At 37.9% G+C, this 17,537-nt stretch overlaps 2 protein-coding genes across 3 annotated transcripts; both read left to right on the top strand.

Moving 5' to 3' along the window:
- Positions 1-3,121: 3,121 nt before the first annotated feature.
- RB195_008478 (uncharacterized protein) lies at positions 3,122-3,580 on the top strand (the record flags this gene model as incomplete). Its single annotated transcript, XM_064195003.1, has 1 exon — positions 3,122-3,580. The coding sequence occupies one exon, from the start codon at positions 3,122-3,124 to the stop codon at positions 3,578-3,580; it is 459 nt and encodes a 152-aa protein (XP_064046148.1).
- Positions 3,581-11,524: 7,944 nt separating this feature from the next.
- On the top strand, positions 11,525-13,344 carry RB195_008477 (uncharacterized protein; the record flags this gene model as incomplete). 2 transcript variants are annotated; one of them, XM_064195002.1, is made up of 5 exons in its annotated part: positions 11,525-11,671; positions 11,913-11,965; positions 12,551-12,589; positions 12,660-12,762; positions 13,309-13,344. In XM_064195002.1, 5 exons carry the CDS (start codon positions 11,525-11,527, stop codon positions 13,342-13,344), a joined length of 378 nt encoding a protein of 125 aa, XP_064046146.1. The 2 variants fall into 2 exon arrangements, with proteins under 2 accessions (XP_064046146.1, XP_064046147.1); XM_064195001.1 differs by lacking the exons at positions 12,551-12,589; positions 12,660-12,762; positions 13,309-13,344 and having other exon boundaries at positions 11,913-11,999.
- Between the last annotated feature and the right edge of the window lie 4,193 nt (positions 13,345-17,537).

The raw sequence follows: 17,537 nt of genomic DNA, 5'->3' as shown, positions 1-17,537 counted from the left end.
ATAACAAAATATAACATTGTTAAGCAGGTAAAAATAAATTTCTTCCTCGAAAACTGTTGTAATTATCCCTAAATGGTTTATATAGGTGTGGTCTTGGTGTTTTCAAGCATCCATATTATTCATAGTATATTCTGCACGTCGCTTAGATTTGTTTCACATGGGATACATATTTAAATAGATCTCAACGAGTAAAATCTATTGATGTAAAGGTTTTTAGGAAATCTTCACTTTTGAGGAAGTACAGAACGTGCGACGGTGGGCGACGGTCCGCGCCGTCCGTCACCTTCTGTTTCTCAATGTTTATGCACAGTATTTTAGGAGTCTCTATACTTCCTCTATCCGAATATATGGGTGATTTCTTTGAAATTCATTTATTTATTTATTTATTCACACACACGAATGGTGCAGCAAAAAAAAAGAGAAAGGAAACACATTTCTCTATGTCAAAAAATGTATGTAAAGAATCTATGTAAAGATCTCAAGGAAGAATCGGCAAACTCATTGTCAGTGGGGCCTGGCGCAGTCTTTTTCGTGGCGGATACGCGTCAAACATATCGTCCTCCTACTCCAGAAAGTGAAGAGTCCTCTCACGACATCCTCTCCCCAATCCAGAACGCTTAACATTGGTCTGTTTATCTACATAAAGAGATTGAAATGCCGTCCCCTTCTTTTTTTTGGAACAGTAAAACTTGCCGAAATGCCGAAGCAGCGGTATGATCTTTTGCAACGCAAACCTTCTCTAAAAAGCTATCTGAAATATTTCTCTTTGTCTTCTTATCACGAAGTTATTCACGATCTTCTAGACCTAACAATGTGCCCAGAATTTGATTTTTTTTTTGTCATTAAATTTTATTAAATCCACGCTTAAACTGTTAGAAACTACTCAAAATTGAATACTTCATCTTTTAGGAAAAGTTTCACGCTTCTATCTCTTTTGCAAAAATTTGCCTTAGTGGGGTGTACCTGCATGGACTCATTGCCACATTGTCAACACGTTATACATTTTCAAAACAAAATGTTGGGGCTCCCATACTGTCTTACCCCTGTAGTTAAATGTGATGTCTTAAAATGTATACAATCATTTAATATTATTTATTGTAACGTTTGTATTTATATAGAGGCGAGTGTGGGGCAGTCGGTTAGAGGTTCTTTGTGGCTACACGGTCGATAGTTCGTAAACCGCTCTACTGCAAACCAAGACGTTCATCCCTTCGGCGTCGATAAATTACTATCGGACTTGTCTGGGAGGATGAAAACACTAACTTGACACATCGGCTAGCCCCCGCAAGCCTATTCTATAGGTCAACACGCGTCCCAGAACCTCAACGATTACGAATTGCACTAAAATGCGTTTGGCGCATCCCAAGTGGACTGATATGTCAGTGTTTATCCTTGCATTCACAATGTTTTTGTTGTATTATTTTATAATGTATGTAATTATCTAAAACTAAGTGATATTTTGTTCTGGTTATCATCTTATCCTCCATTCACAACTACCTACTGCGCACTCCCTTGCGATCCCCTTCCCTTCTAACTTTACGACTCCCTGATGGGAAAATCCCATCACACTCTTGATCCTGGCTCAGAGTTGCACAAAGGCGACACACCTCGGCGAAATGCGGATAACCGTATTAGGCTGTAATATCCGACCACTGTTTAATCCAAAGAAATCGTGGGAAGTTAAGCCTAGATCGTCAAGAAAAAGGAGAATTTTCATTGGAAAAGTACATGGAAAAATGATATAGAGGGGAAAGACGCTAGACTATTGCACACATAAAGCACTCATCCCAAGACAAACGGAATTTCCATGTTATGTAAAAAAAAAGGCTGGGAGAGTATCCAGAATGCAAAGAATTGAAAGGAGAAAGAGGAAAGAAAGAAAAAAATGCATAGCAATACATGATTTGAGTTATATATGGATGAAATACCAAGCTACTACGTATTCCTATCTTCGGACTTTATTCTGGGGTGTGCAGTATTGAAGATTTCTAAGGATATTGAAGGAACTGCGAAAATAAAAATGATTATCAGTTTACTTTAGTGCGTTTTCTGCTCTATCGAATTTTTTTAAAAAATAAGAAGTCATGAATTTATCTGAGACGATAAAGTAGTTCGCGTATCTTAGCTTAGTTTAGCTTATCCTTCCTACAAAGTGAAAAAGAGAGAGACATTCTCCTCCACACGTATGTAACCTCATAATAACCCCGCTTTATAGAAATAATGGAAAAAATTAGCGATTTTCTGCATATTTGTAGAAATGTTTCAAAATGTATATTTCCATCTTGAAACATAACGTAGCGACGCGTCGAACCGTCTATGGTGCTCAAAATTGGCTATCCACCGGGTAGGTCACGCTGTCAGCAATGTTGTGTTATCGAATGCTATTTCATCGGCAGCATTTAAACGTTAAGATACAAGATAAGATATATAGGACGCTGGATATAAAAGTCACAGAGAGTTATCACTTAACAATTTTTGAAAACTAGAAGATCCCGCATTAGATCCTTTGCAAACCACGAGAATCAATTTCAGCGAGAAAAAAAAATTTCTTTTTCACTCTTGGTTGCGTTATAACCAAGATCGAAACATCATTTCCGAAAGGGAACGCAATTGTTACTATCCTGAATTTACTATTACTATCTGTTGCTCTCGAGATTACCGTACGTAGTCCTTCTTCTAGAAGAATCATTCGATAAATTCAATGATTTTTTCCAGAAAATTTTTGGATTTAGCTGTTCTAACTCTTGTAGGTAGTGTACGAGTGGAAACATAGCTTAAGAAAATTATCTGGGTATGTGATAGAAATATAAATTTGTAGGACCAAACCGCTCACATGATCCTTTCTTTCCTTTTTCAAAAACTTTGACGTTATTAGTATTTGGTTGTTATTTCTATTGTTATAATTGTTTTTTTTTTGCTGAGATTAGTGAAATGATTACATCGATAGTGTATTTATGTTTTCTTGTTATGCCAACGAGGTTTAAGTGAAACTGTTAGGCTTGCTCCAGTTCTTGCCGTTTGCTTTATGAGCAGAACAAAACAACCAGCTGTAGAACCTCTTCCACAGATGTAATGCCGTTATATCGATGATTGCTTCATTATAACATCAACGCAATCTGAAATGGATGAATGCTTTAGAATTCTAAATGAACGATCGCAGTACATAAAACTCATTCGAGAACAACCAAAAGATGGTTGGTTGCCTTGTTTGAATGCTCAAATAAAACTATGCAATGGCATTGCAAGTGTGAAATGGTATCGCAAAGAAAGCCCGAAAAATATACTGATAAACGCAAAGTCAGCCCATCTTAATGGCATGAAAAAGGCAATTATTCGAAATATGGTCAAGACAGCAACAGCAATGTGCACAGGGGATAGAGAACGGGAGGAATCACTAAAACTAGCCACAAGCATAGCTAGTTCAAGCGGTTACTCGAGATCGAAATCTAACACCCAATCTCGAACTACGAACAAGACAGTGAGGATCCCACATGAAGGTAGAATTCCTTTGTGCATTCCCTTCGTCTCTGACTCCTTAACTGCTGCTATACACCGGACTCTTTTGCGAGCGCACCTGTGAGATGATGTTGTGTTGGTGAACATCCCGAACGACAGCATCAAGGGACAATTAGTTCGCAATAGATTCTACGATAGGCAATGCATGTCAGAATGTTGCGTGGTTTGTCCATTCAGTAAGGCCGGTGATTGCACGAACATCGGAGTTGTTTACCAAATAGAATGCCTAACGTGTAACGCCATTTATATTAGAGAAAGTGGAAGGATGCTGAACGTGCGTATCAAGGAACATTTGGCTGGTAAAAGGCGAGGGAATTCGATGACACCGTTAGGGCGCCACAAAAATGATAAGCATGATGGAAATGAGTTTGAAGTAAAATGCACGATATTAGCGCACGAGAAAGAAATATCTGCTAGGAAGGCATTGGAAGCGTTCTGGATTTCCATCAGGAATCCGTCCATGAATAACAAAAATGAGTGCTTATCGATTACCAATGACTTCTTGCCGTTCGTAACACTGTGTGAGCTGTAAGATTGCCCTACGTGCAGTTCCTTAACGTTATCCAGGCACCAGTACTTAAGGATACTGCACAGTGCGTAGATCTCATTCGCCTTGGTGACAATCTTTAAGAACGCGGTGGTTTACCAACCCCGCTAGTCGGTGAAACTGGTCAGTTATTTTCCTTTTAAGGTCCTGCGTGGTGTACTTGGAACAATATCGAGGGTTGACGAGGAGTGAGGAGGAGTTTGATGGGATATGGTATCAAAAACCTCGAACCATTTTCAGGCCTTTGAAAAAGACGAGTTTGTTGAAACGTCAGGCCAGTAAAAAAGTTTCACCTAAACCTCGTTGGCATAACAAGAAAACATAAATACACTATCAAATGCCGAGATTTCAAAAAGAGAGGACTTGGAGATTACATCGATATTAATGTGATTGAGATATGTAATGCGGGGGGTAACAAAGAGTCACACTCTAACTTATTAACTAATTTAGCCGTAGGCTTAAACTCATATCTGCAGATGACAAAACGTGATGAATTTCCAAAAAAAAAAATACAAATATTTACCTCTTCAATTTTACACGTGAATAGGGACTTTAAAGAAGAACAAAAAAGGAGCTAGTTTCTTTGTAACGATTGAAAGCATCGAAGATAATGCACCGTAAGCGATTAGCTCAACGGTGAACACAAATGGCGTCATCGCCATTTAGCATAGCAGAGATCCGGAAATGAGCCAACTAATGACATTCAAGAGTGATAGAGCGTAACGTGATGGTGTCCAGAATAAACACGGATCTAACCCTGGCTGAGTAGTAAAATTCTCGTGTCAGTAGAATGATGTCAAGGACTCAATCCTAGATTATCCTGGTCTAATCATCCATCGACGTTCGACGTTCTCCCTAATCTCCATAAGTTTTTCAGCTGTGCTCACAACTGTGACTTGCAAGATATATGTGGAATATTTCAGGAGCTGACAGATATTTTTGTTTTTTTTCAGCTTTACCTCCATTTATTCCAAGAAAAGCACTAATGAGTGTTCGAATTATTTATGAATGAGTGAATGAATGAATGGGTGTAGAAATCTAAGAGATCTGGTCATTGTTAACACAATAGGATCAGTAGTCACAACAAAGTTCTCACAGTAAGAATACTTGAATAATTACCTTTTCTATCAAGGAAAATTAAACGGGATCAGAGAAATCAAACATATTAAATTAAAACGTAGCGAGTAGCACTTTTTACCCCTTTACAATAACATTCAGCGCCTCACTCAAATTATGCTGCTAATTTTATGCTATAACTGTTGAATTTCTCTATATTAAATAGAAAGTAGCCCTTGAAATTATCATTTAGCTGTTCCATAGCTTTAACTTTCATATTTTATCATGTAATATAACAAATGTGAACAAATTTGTGGAATATTCAGTGCTCTCCAACGAATGAGCACGACATTTGATAAAATGTTACGAATAGCTAAATTTATACAATCGTTAACTAAATTGAAGGTTCCAGATAGACATGTGTTTAATTTGTTGAATCTTTTATTGCCATTCAACGTATTAGTTGAGGAACCAACTTTGCTTGAGAATTGATATCACATGATGGACTGATGGAGCAGTTTCTCGAATTTTTCAGAAACTAAATTCACCTTTCCAATTGTAGTAAAATAAACATTATAAGCGTCGCAAAAAAAAAAACGTTCCAAGTCCAAAAATCAAACTAGTAGATTTTGAGAGCCAAAATAATAGTGCTTGATCACATTGATTGATCATGCAATCTATTCAATCATGATAGCTAAGGAATAATGCATGACTGTGGTAGGAAGCTTTAATTTAATCAAGCGACAGATTTCCTTTAATTGTTCCTTTTTTTCAAATTTTTTTAAATTGATTTTTATTTTTTGCTCATTTACTCTGGATGGAGGTTCTACAGATCTAAGCCAAAACCAAAGCCTGAGTTAATATAGGATTTGCAAATCGTCTCGCTAAAAATTTCAACTAATAACCTTTTTTTAAGGAAAATATTATTGTGAGTAGCTTAAATAGGTATGCTAGTAAATACATATACCTGACCTGTGACCTCACCTCACCTCATCTCATATTAATTTTCATTTGTTTATTAGTTTATTTGTATTTTATTTATTACTGGTAAACCTTTACAATTGTGAACAAAAAAAGGATAAAATTCTGAATGAAAAACCTGAGTCCGAACTTTCTGAGAATAGAAGAGGAGGGCGGTATGAAGCTACAAAAATGGTGTTTCCATTACTGGACCAATTGCTGATGCTATTAGTCTAATGCGGAGCTCAGTCATGCTTTTACTCTTTATATCCTATAATTTCCTCTGTGGAGGCGTCATTCACATTAGGATATAAGGTGGAAAGTGCTGGAAGTAAAAAGAACTTATAAATTCATTATCTCTGCAAATAGGATCAGCATCTTCCAAAGAAAAATGGCAATGAATATTTTGGAATGAATATTTCGAAACAAGGGTGTTGCACGCATTAGCATCTCTATGAAAACAACGATTATGTTTTATGACTATCTTCCTTATTATTACATCCTTAACTCCTCTACCTCTACGACAGCGAGTGCGAAATACAACATCGTAATGCAATCCGTGGAAAAGTATAGTCGGGTCAATACGACATGAAACACGAGTGTAGTTGCGGTGCATTTGCGTACGCGCTCGAAAGTGAAGGCAGCAGCTGAAACCAAGTTGGGACCGTCGCAAACTGCAGCGATGGGTGATGCCAGCAAGAATCACACCACGCTCCTACCCACTACGCTCCACCGAAGCGCCTCGAAAGAAGCCGCGTACGCAATTGCGTACGTGTTTCATGTCGTTTTGACCCTACTATAATAGATTCGTGATTCAAACGACACGGTACAAACGGAAGTAGTAAGAAAACCCCAAGGAAAACATAGAGTTCGGATTGTAGATTACGGAAACGAACATGGCCCCACTGAATTCCCCCTACTCGTCCTAAAAACACGGCGTAGGAACCGCTTTAATTCCTACGAGGTGCGCTAAAACACGTCCTCTTTTACATTGCCTATTTAAATTTAAGCGGAGCCGTCGCTCGTCTTTCACTGGTCGTCTATCAACACAGAGCAGTTTGCTATCCGGTTTAATTACCCAAATTTGGAGCGAGGTACTGTAAGTGTGCCTGAGGATTAATGAAACTGTGGACGTGAGATTCGTCTTATATAGATAGATGGAGAGATATATTACCCCATTACACCAATAGATAGGTAAGGTGAATTCACTCGAAGTAGGAACTGCTGTGCTACCAACATTGTTACAATTGATGGAGCTGTGTCTAAGCCTATTTCAGAATTTTTCAAATTTATCGAATTTCTGAGTACAAAATATAGGGCCAAGATGTTATGGGATTTGATGAGACAACTGTCGCACCTTGGCCCTCCTTCATAGTGAGGAAAAAAACCATTTTTTAGAGTTCTTTCTTTGATATTACTGTTATTATTATTACTATATTATTGTTGTTTCCACATTTGGAATTAGAATTCCTGGAGCGGGTACACGGAGGAAAAAAAAAAGTTATCATTGGAAAAACTCATTACAAAATTCCCACGCTTTTCAAGTCACGCTTTTCAAGTGGTGACAGTAAACGAATCCCACATTTCGTTGCTTACAGCGTAGCGCCTCTCAAAGACAGCATATCACAAAATTGACTACGCTGGGAACTTTACATTAAAGGCAGCATAGCACGAATCTGAGGTAGTGCGGATTTCAAGTGGAGTATTTGTACACAGGATAATAGATTATTGAGAGGGGTGTGATTCCGTCCATTTCTTCCTAATTGCCGTAAAAAACGGATGCGCGCGTGCACAAGGCTGGCGCGCTCCAGTCGAACTCCTTGCGGAAAATTCTGCGCCGGGCGCTCGAAGCCGTATCTTCCGGGCCGTTTTTTACGGCAATTAGGAAGAAATGGACGGAATCACCCTTCTCTCAATAATCTACGATCCCGTATACGAATATTCCACCGGAAATCCGCAACACTTCAGATCCGTGGGATGATGCCTTTAAGAGGATAGAGATAAAGGTGTAGTTCACTACTAGGAACGTGATCACAGTCAACTCAACCTAGTAATCTACGAAAAAGACGCAAGAAATACCTGGTTGTACCGGTCATGGGCGTTTTGCGGATTCCCATCGGTCTTATGCCTGTAATAATTTGCATCGTTGGGGACACCGATGCAAGCAATCTGTTTCACACGCCTTGTTTCCCAAATTATAAGATTGGATTGAGCGTGGTAATGCTCATGAACTGCAGCCCAACTCCTGTCTATTCCATCCGTAGTGAAATCCGAATATCGTGTTTCGTGGTACACTGCTTTGATGTCACAGTGCGGTAGCAAATCGAGGACTCCTCGCAAGGATCATCAATTCTGCAGCTGATTGCGGCTCGCCATTCTTTTTTTAGATGTACACTCTTCAAATGAAACATGGAGCAGATCCACAAACGAAGAGAGAAACAAAGAGTAATGAAAATACGAACCGTAAACTGTGAGTAGTTAAAAAACAGAAAATATAAAAACTACAGATTAATGACGTCATGTGAATGAACGAAATAAAAGCCGATGACATTGTTACCAGCAAAAAAAAAAGTTGCAAAGGTGGGGGAGGGGAGCCAATCAACATTGATCTAATCGAACTGTACTTTTGGGCGCAAGAACATTTATGGGGCACAAAAACCGTCATTAAATGACAAATGACTTCCCTCATTGTGGAAGTGATAGTTCATCAATCGACTCTTCATTATTGGAAATGAATAGCTAAGTCAATCGGGGTCCCAAAAATCTAAGCATAAATCTTTGAGGACCCATATCGTCTACGCTAACGCTACTAAGAAAAAAAGGAAGTAAGACTTAAAGCTACTGATTGTTTAACCTCACCAAACTCTCTAAATAGGCTTAACGGAACCTAAGTCATATCATTTAGTGCTTCTAACAGAACTGAAACCACAGACTTCACCGCTCATTTGACAATTAAAAACGATTTTTGTGACTTAAGAACAATTTTTTTGTCCACCAAGTCCACCTTGAGCACAGTTCGATTAGGGCAGTGTTGTGAGCCCCTCGCCTTTTACAATTTTAGCACAAAAAAAAAGATTAGTGATAAAATGTCTAGATATATGTATGCAGTCATTGAAATGGTTATAACTTACAAAACATGCTGAAAGTAATTGTTTTTCTTGTCAAACCCAGAAATTGTACCTACATTTGTACAAATACTGTCAAATAATTCATTGAAAGTACAATTTGCCTGGGATTTTACTGGCTCATATGACTGAGCGAAGACCGTTACAGTCAAACACTGAAGTTACTAATATGGTCACGCGACGACACACAAGAACGATAATATCTATAATTACTTAAATTATTAGGAATATGGATGTTTTTCAAGTCAACCGAGTAATTGGCAGTGTTGTTACTTCTTCGCTAAGAAATACTGACGTAGATGCCGTTTTTACAACATATGATTAATTTTTCAGTGATTTATCAGTAACATTTATTTCTTGTTATGGTCTACGCACACATATGACGGATCCAGATGAATTTCACCTCACAATACTACAGTTAGTGATTTGGCCATTGAAAAAAGTTAGGGAAATTTTCATTTTCAGGATTTTCAGGTCCTACAAAACTCAAGATTATTGATGATCCCAAAACGACACTAAAATCACACTAATCTAGTATAATCTGCATATAGTTCAAAAGGTTCACGCTATTTCTACACATATTATTTATTCCATAGTTGGATCTGTACTAAATCCCTTAAATCACTCAAAAAGACAAATTAGCATTAAATTATCATTTGTAAGAATTTTAGTTAAACTACAAGTACAATTAATTAAATTACCATTTACCAGGACTAAATTTCTATTATATATAATTATTATATTCAATACTACTCCTTTCTATTTGTTTCTAATATGAATTATTTTTAATATGAAAATGGAAGGATTCATCAGTTTCATAATTAGAATTTCTGGTCTCACAGGCAAGAAATTAATCACATATTAACCAACTGACATTTGTCCTGCTTGATTATACTATTCAAGATTTGTGAAAACCACTAGTTTTTTTTCTCAGTAATTCTTAAAGACATGCTTATGTGCCACATCTAACCATCATTTACAGCCTTGATGTATTTGTGACGTTGACGTCTGCTTCGTAATTTAGGCGCTCGAAAATTGAGGTTGTCATTTAAACAAGAAAAATTTGATTAATGACGTAAGATTTTTTGCCCATGGAATAACGTCAATACATAAATGATGTTCCATTACAGTAGCAGTATCCATTGTTGGTGGGTGCGAAACAATCAGCGACTTCTTTTCTTAAAGGCATCAGCCCACGAATCTGGGCTGGTACGGGTTTCAGGTGAGTTATGCCTATTCGGGGTCGTAGATTGTGGGGAAGATGATTCCGTCCATTTCTTCTTAACTGCCGTAAAGTGCCCGGAAGATGCGGCACGTGCAAAATGCTGGCGCGCTCCAATAGAACTCGCTGTAGAAAACAGCGTCCCGGAATGCTTGAAGCCGTATCTTCCGGGACGTTTTTTCACGGCAATTTGAAAGAAATGGACGAAATCACCCTCCTCCTCACGATCTACGACCCCGTATAGGCATAACCCACCTGAAACCCGTACCACCCCAGATTTGTGGGGTGATGCCTTTAATCATGCTATCCAGTACTATTTGGTTGATTTGTTGGTCCAAACTTGGTGCAGTGGTATTTCGTTGCGAGATTTAGCGGATTGCTGGATAAATATTTCCAGCGCTAGCGCGAGTAGATATGTATTCCCGTGGCGGGATGCATTTATCCGCGGGGGAATTTCTAACGGATAACAATGTTTTCAATCCAGGCCTAATTATCCACCATGCGGAATTTTCAAGCTGGATAAATGATACGGGTTCAGAGCGTTTTTTTTTTATTATTTCAAAACGATTTGTACTGCTGCAGAGCGCAGTAGCATAAGCGGCTACGCTTGAAGGGGTGGATCGCAGCGGTTAGGATCCAGGAAGGATTCCTGCTAGCATCATTCTTCGCTGCACTTCGCGATGGCCTCACCTTGATCCCATCCACTAACTCAACCAAACTACTTCGAGCGCAGCACTGCACCGTGCTTCATTTCCTATTTTGACCCTAATATAGTTAGACATGTACGCCAAGATTTACCATATGAAAAAAAAAACGGAAATCTACCCAAAACAACTGAGAGGAGCCTATATAAAAACATTGCCACTGGGGAAAACACAATCCACGAGTACCGGACGCAAGGGTATGCGATTTCTTGTTTTTTTAAACTCGGAACTCTTCCTAAATAAGTCAAATACATAGAATCATGAAACTTTTGGTAACAACTCCCTGTTTCGTTATGCTGAACTGCTGGACACTTTCGGCTTGAGGTAGGACCCGGTGCATTCGGTGTCGGTACGCAGTTCACGTGAAACCCCATTTCTCCAAGGCTGTGGAGCAATGACGAGTGGACGGGTTCTTCGCGAGCTGCTGTACATCGAGAAGGTTGGGCAGAGCGAAGGCTATGTTCAAGGGCGATACACTTCTGCGAAGACATGGACAACCTCGTCAAGCAATGTTAACAATCCGCCGGTCAAAACAAATGTAGTAAGTCATAGTTACTGAAATCAGATTCATGTGGAAATATTTTTGAAGACTCCTAATAGAATTATTCCATGACATCGGCTTTCAAAAAAAAAATTCCAAATCAGAATATGTAGAAAAAAATGCAAATTTACCTTTCGCCAGCAGTGACACTGCGTTTTGGAAATTTTTCAAGATCAACGAGAAAATACTCTAGAAATTATGTTAGGATAAAACATAATTAATATTTATCAATCCAATTAAGATGCGCCGGCGCCTTTCACTGGAATTCGTAATCGTTGAGGTTTTGGAACGCGTGTTGGCCTATACAATGACTTGCGGGATTCGATAATCAAGTCAGTGTTTTTATCCTCCCAAACAGGTCTGGTACCAATTTAGCAAACCCAGAGGGATCAAAGGCTTGGTTTGCAGTAGACCGGTTTCGAACCATCGCCCATGTGGCTATAACGGACCTCTAACCGACTGCGTCACGCCCTTCTAATTAATGACTATTTGAACAAACCTATTTTGTGGTATTTAGAGGTTATTTACTTTACCATTATTTTTTTCATTCAAATACATCCAAACACATGTGGGAAATTAACAATATCTATAAAAAAATCCAAAATGTAATTTCATTGAAACCATTGAAATTCTCCTTGATTGCATTTGGTCTCTTCATTTGATGGGAAATCAAGTCGTTTTTCTACTACTAAAAATGGAAAACTCCTCCTACGGAATCTTCTCCCTTACCCCGAACAGTTGAGCGAAGATTCCTATCAATAATGCATGGGAAGTCAATCCAAGAGGAATGAATTTGTCCGAAACAATTGGATAAGCGGAACGGTTGACCACAAATAGGAAAATTCACTAACTTCCATCACCTTCAGACGACTAACCCAGGGTATCCGACAATATCGAAGTCACAAGAGGAACAAAAAAGTAGGTCAATGGATTCTATAAACATCATGCGATATAATAACTGGGTTATTCTGAAAAGTGTGTGTTACAGTCACGAAATTCCAAAAAGCAGTGAGACGGGTCCAGCGGCGTCGAATCTGTGCGAATTGGTGCATCGATGCCAGAAGGATATAAAATGGAAACGGCGGGACCCAGTGAGTCGGATTTGTGTGTCGTAGCGCGATATTACCGTGCAATAACTCTAGGTACATTTTTCAAGAAGTAAATGAGACGTTGTGAACCATTTATTAACCGTGCATGTGTCACCTCTCTCTATATGTTTCTTCCTTATGTTTATTCTCCGCACGTTTCCTCCATCAAGTTGCTCAGATTGCGACTAATTTTAGAAATTGGGACCACGCATAAGAATGGTCAATTAAATAGCAGCTAACAGTTTGCGTGATCTGAGACGAGCCTTATCTTTATCAGCGCTATGATAATGTTAACGCTTCATTTCATGTTAGCACATCATCCTGTGCTAATGGTTGAGGATAACTTTAGAAAAAACCATACTTCGAATGATATTTTGGAGATGTAGCTAAAAACATAGGTGTAAAAATAAGTTCCGTTGGTGCTCTCCGAAGGTAGCACTGCAGTATTTAAGAAAAAAAAAACTACGGAATCATTATTCTATCATCATTTCTTCAATGCCTTCAAAAAACGGAAGTATGGTTAGAAGAAAGGCAAATTTAATTTTACAGAAACTGCCACAGCTTTTTATTCCTATTGGTCAGTGAAAGTGAGGGTGGCAAGCGTCGCAAGAAGTCTGATGCTCGACGTAAACCAGACGTTCATACTGGTATATCATCATCAAGTTGTATATTAGTCGGCGTATACTGTCATGTGCGCATGAATGAAAATAATTACAGAAGGAAGAGAGAGGAGTTTAACGCCATTAAATTAGTGCGCGGGAAAATGGCTCGGGTCCAATTCGAATTATTGTGCCGTTGTAGAGTAGTATCGCGCAGTAAAGGCATCACCCCACGAATCTGAGATGGTACGAATTTCAGGTGGAATATTCGTATACGGGATAGTAGATTATGGAGAGGAGGATGATTCCATCCATTTCTTCCTAATTGCCGTGAAAATGGCCCGAATATGCGGCGTGTGCACACGGCTGGCGCGCTCCAATCGAATTCCTTATAGAAAATAACGCTCCGGAACGCCCGAAACCGTATTTTCCGGGCCGCTTTTTACGGCAATTAGAAAGAAATGAACGGGATCACCCCTCTCTCCATAATCTACGATCACATATTCGAATACTCCACCTGAAATCCGTACCACCTCAGATTCGTGGGGTGATGCCTTTAACTCCATCTGGATTTGACAAAGAGTAAATGAGACGTTGTGAACCGTTTCATAACTGTGACCACTGCAGAATTTGCGCTATGTACTCCCAACGTATCTATTTCCCTGGACGTTTGACTCAAACATCGTTTCTTCAGAAAGGGATAACACGAATGCAAGCGGCTGCTTTAACTTTAGCCAACCATTTACGTCAACTGACGTACAGTACGTTATCAGTGTCACCTCATGACGTTCACATCATTTTTTTTGCTGACAGTTGGGAAAAACAGTAGGAAAACCCACGCTTTGAATAATGTTTTCAAATTGCAGCGCTATCAAAAGAGTCTAGGTGTAAAATCAAGTATGAATATTCTCCAGATGTATATCTGATGCATTTAGGAATAATACTGTGAAATGTTTTATCAAGGCTCAAAGAGTAAAAAAAAAAGTGTGGTGTCGGCGAATCGGATTTTTGAGAAAGAAGCTTTACTACTGTTACATATTTCGAGAAGCACACTTCTACATAAAAAGCGTGGTTATACTGTATCGAAAAGCTGTGATCTCATGTCCCTTATATTATTATTATTATTATTATTATTATTATTATTATTATTATTATTATTATTATTATTATTTCACCTTATTATTATTACTTTATTCAGCCTCTATTTCTAATGTTAATTCCTATTACTACTGAGTAATCAAAACTATATATTAAGCATTTAGGCATAAAAAATGAGGGATCGGTGAGATAATAGCCGAAATTGTGCCCAAAACTGATCTCTGCTCATTGTATCCTTTTCTTCTTTCCTTTCTTTTTCTTCTTTCTTTTTCTTTTTTCTTTTCACTATTTATTTACTGTATTTGCTTTTTGTGTTTGTTCTTGCCATATTCTTTTCGGCACGTTATTGAGCATTAATAAGTAAACAAATAAACAAATAAATTATCCTTCGAATATTTTCTTTCTCGAAATTGCTAGAGAGAAGTTAAGATGGAGGTCAGAGTGTGGTGTCTAGGATGAATTTTCTGGAAAATCATCATTGTATAAATAAATATAATATATAATATAATAACATATAGTATAATATCTATATATAATAATATGTAAATTAAAGGCCAAATAAGAAGAAAAATCAATTGTGGACGAGTAAACGACGATACTTTGCGGTGCAAACTAACAATGTGATTTACACGCTCGAGGAGGTCTGGAAATTAGAACGCTGTAGTCTATTCCGTACTCATGTCACATAAATAACTTGTTGACATGGAGATCTCAGGAAAATTTCGAGGACTTGACAAAACAACAATGGAGCTGCGACCAGCTGTAGCGTTTTGCTCAAAGCTTATATAGTCGTTGATTCTTACAATCGCCTGAGGTGACCGCAGCAAAAATTCAAGCATTTCCTCTGACCACACCTGCTAAATCTGGCCCTACCCTGCTTGAATGGCAGTCGTTCAGATAATCGGATTTCTTTTTCGGATCTCCTATTTCATTCCCTCCGTAAAGATTTTGAAATAAGAAAAAAAAGTACATGAAACTCTACTTCTATACTAATAATTCGAGAAGTATTCGAGAATTTGCTCCCCTTCAAATTTTTTCGCTTTTTTAATTTAACTTTTAACTTTTTCTTGAGGTTGAAAAGTGGAACGAAAATGATAGATGATTATTATTAATTATTCTATTATGATTTTAAATTTCAAATTCACAAATATTTCTATCAATTCAGTGTTCGTCTCCTCTCAGACAAGCCTGATAGTAGATTTATCGGCCCAGAGGTAGGAAAGACAGTCGCAGCCCCACCACTTAACACTGCGCTACATACATTCAACGTAACGTACGTGAATAAATTGTAAAACTCTAAAACAAAAAAAAATACAAGTACAAAAAAATATCCACTTTATCAAATGTATGCTTGTTCAAAGAAAAACTTATGAGCAATAAATGAAACATGGTGAAGAATTTTAAACGAGGAAAATGAAAAATGAGAGTTATTGGAGAGGGGTACACATATGTATACGATATCGTAGAGTAATAATAGGCAGTAATATAGGTGGATAAAATTGTGTCAGGAAGATTATTCCCAAGAATTCTTTCGGTAAATCGCGTAACATGCCCCAGGCAATATGAACCCTAATATTAAATTTCGAAAGCACTAAAAAAATCCAGAGTCCTTCCAAAAACAATTTTAAACAGAAAACATTGTAGTTCTTATTATATAAAAACATGAGAAAGAAGTATTTATTAAGACATCTTATTCTTATTTGTATACTATTTATTTTATTTATTGTTGCATTGTATGTTGTTTTCACCCTTTTAAAATTTCCTACCATTAAGTTTAATTAATCTTAGAAAATTTTGATTAAATAATTGGCTGATTAATTTGATTAATAAGTTGGTTTGATTTTAATTTTACTCTACTTTACTTTTAGCATTTAGGTTAAAATTTGGTTACTTTTATTCTGTTCTGATGACTAGCCCCTGTTTTTCTAGACCGACATGGTATACAGAATAAAATACAGTAACATATCGCATCCTCGAGTACTATAGCCGCTGGAAATAAGGGAGTAGCGAGTGAAAGAAGCATTTTCAGGAATATTCGCTACTTACAGTATCTTTCCGTGCATACGTCAGACCAGGATGCAAAATTGGTGTTCAAAATAATTAAAGGCATCACTCCAAGAATCTGGCGTGGGACGGATTTCAGCTGGAGTATTCGTATACGGGATCACAGATTATGGAGAGGGGGTGATTCCGTCTATTTCTTCCGATTTGCCGTAAAAAACGGTCCGGAAGATGCGGCTTCGAGCGATCCGGCGCGCTATTTTCTACAAAGAGTTCGATTGGAGCGCGCCAGCCGTGTGCACGTGCCGCATCTTCAGGGCCGTTTTTTACAGGAATTAGGAAGAAATGGACGGAATCACTTCCCTCTCCATAATCTACTATCCCGTATAAGAATACTCCACCTGAAATCTGTACCACCTCAGATTCGTGAGGTGATACCTTTAATATAGAAGCGATGGGTGTTTAGTCTAGTGATCACTGATAAGTCGGTTAATTTTGATGGATAAAAATTGCTGGCATGGAATAGAATTTTCGAAGCCGGATGAATGCTAATCACAGAATTTAGCATTTTAGACCAGACGAAAAGAACAATTTTGTTGAAAAAAAAGTTGCCCACCCATCACCAACTTTAATTAAATGCTAGCCTTAACTAACTTCACCATTGCAGGAATGTAAATTCTGATGAATACGCACTTTTGGTTCACTTTTTAACATTTGAAAAAAAAAGAATTAGAGATAATGAGGTTCTCGGTAATAACCAGTATCGTTTCATATCGTGCTACCGTATTACAATAAACTTCCAAAGCGAGGAAAAAAGAACAAAAGTACCATGAAACTGAAAAATAGTGTCCCATATAATGCACAATGCACAAAAATGTTTACGATATCTTCCGAGCAAAAATCCCAAATCTGTAATCCATCAACCAGCAGTAAAATATCGGATCAAATATAGAGAAAAACAAGCACTAAGTGATCAAGAATGTTCTAACTATAATGTGGTTTCATTTGGACAAGAGCCAAATCATTTTTTTGCTGACTGAAGACTTTCTATTTAAGTTTGGACGATTTTTGATTGTCCTA

The sequence above is a fragment of the Necator americanus genome, chromosome III (assembly GCF_031761385.1).
Source record: "Necator americanus strain Aroian chromosome III, whole genome shotgun sequence".
NCBI lineage: Eukaryota > Metazoa > Nematoda > Chromadorea > Rhabditida > Ancylostomatidae > Necator > Necator americanus.
Note: the sequence above shows the minus strand (reverse complement) of the source record. Positions and strands in the feature narration are given on the sequence as shown.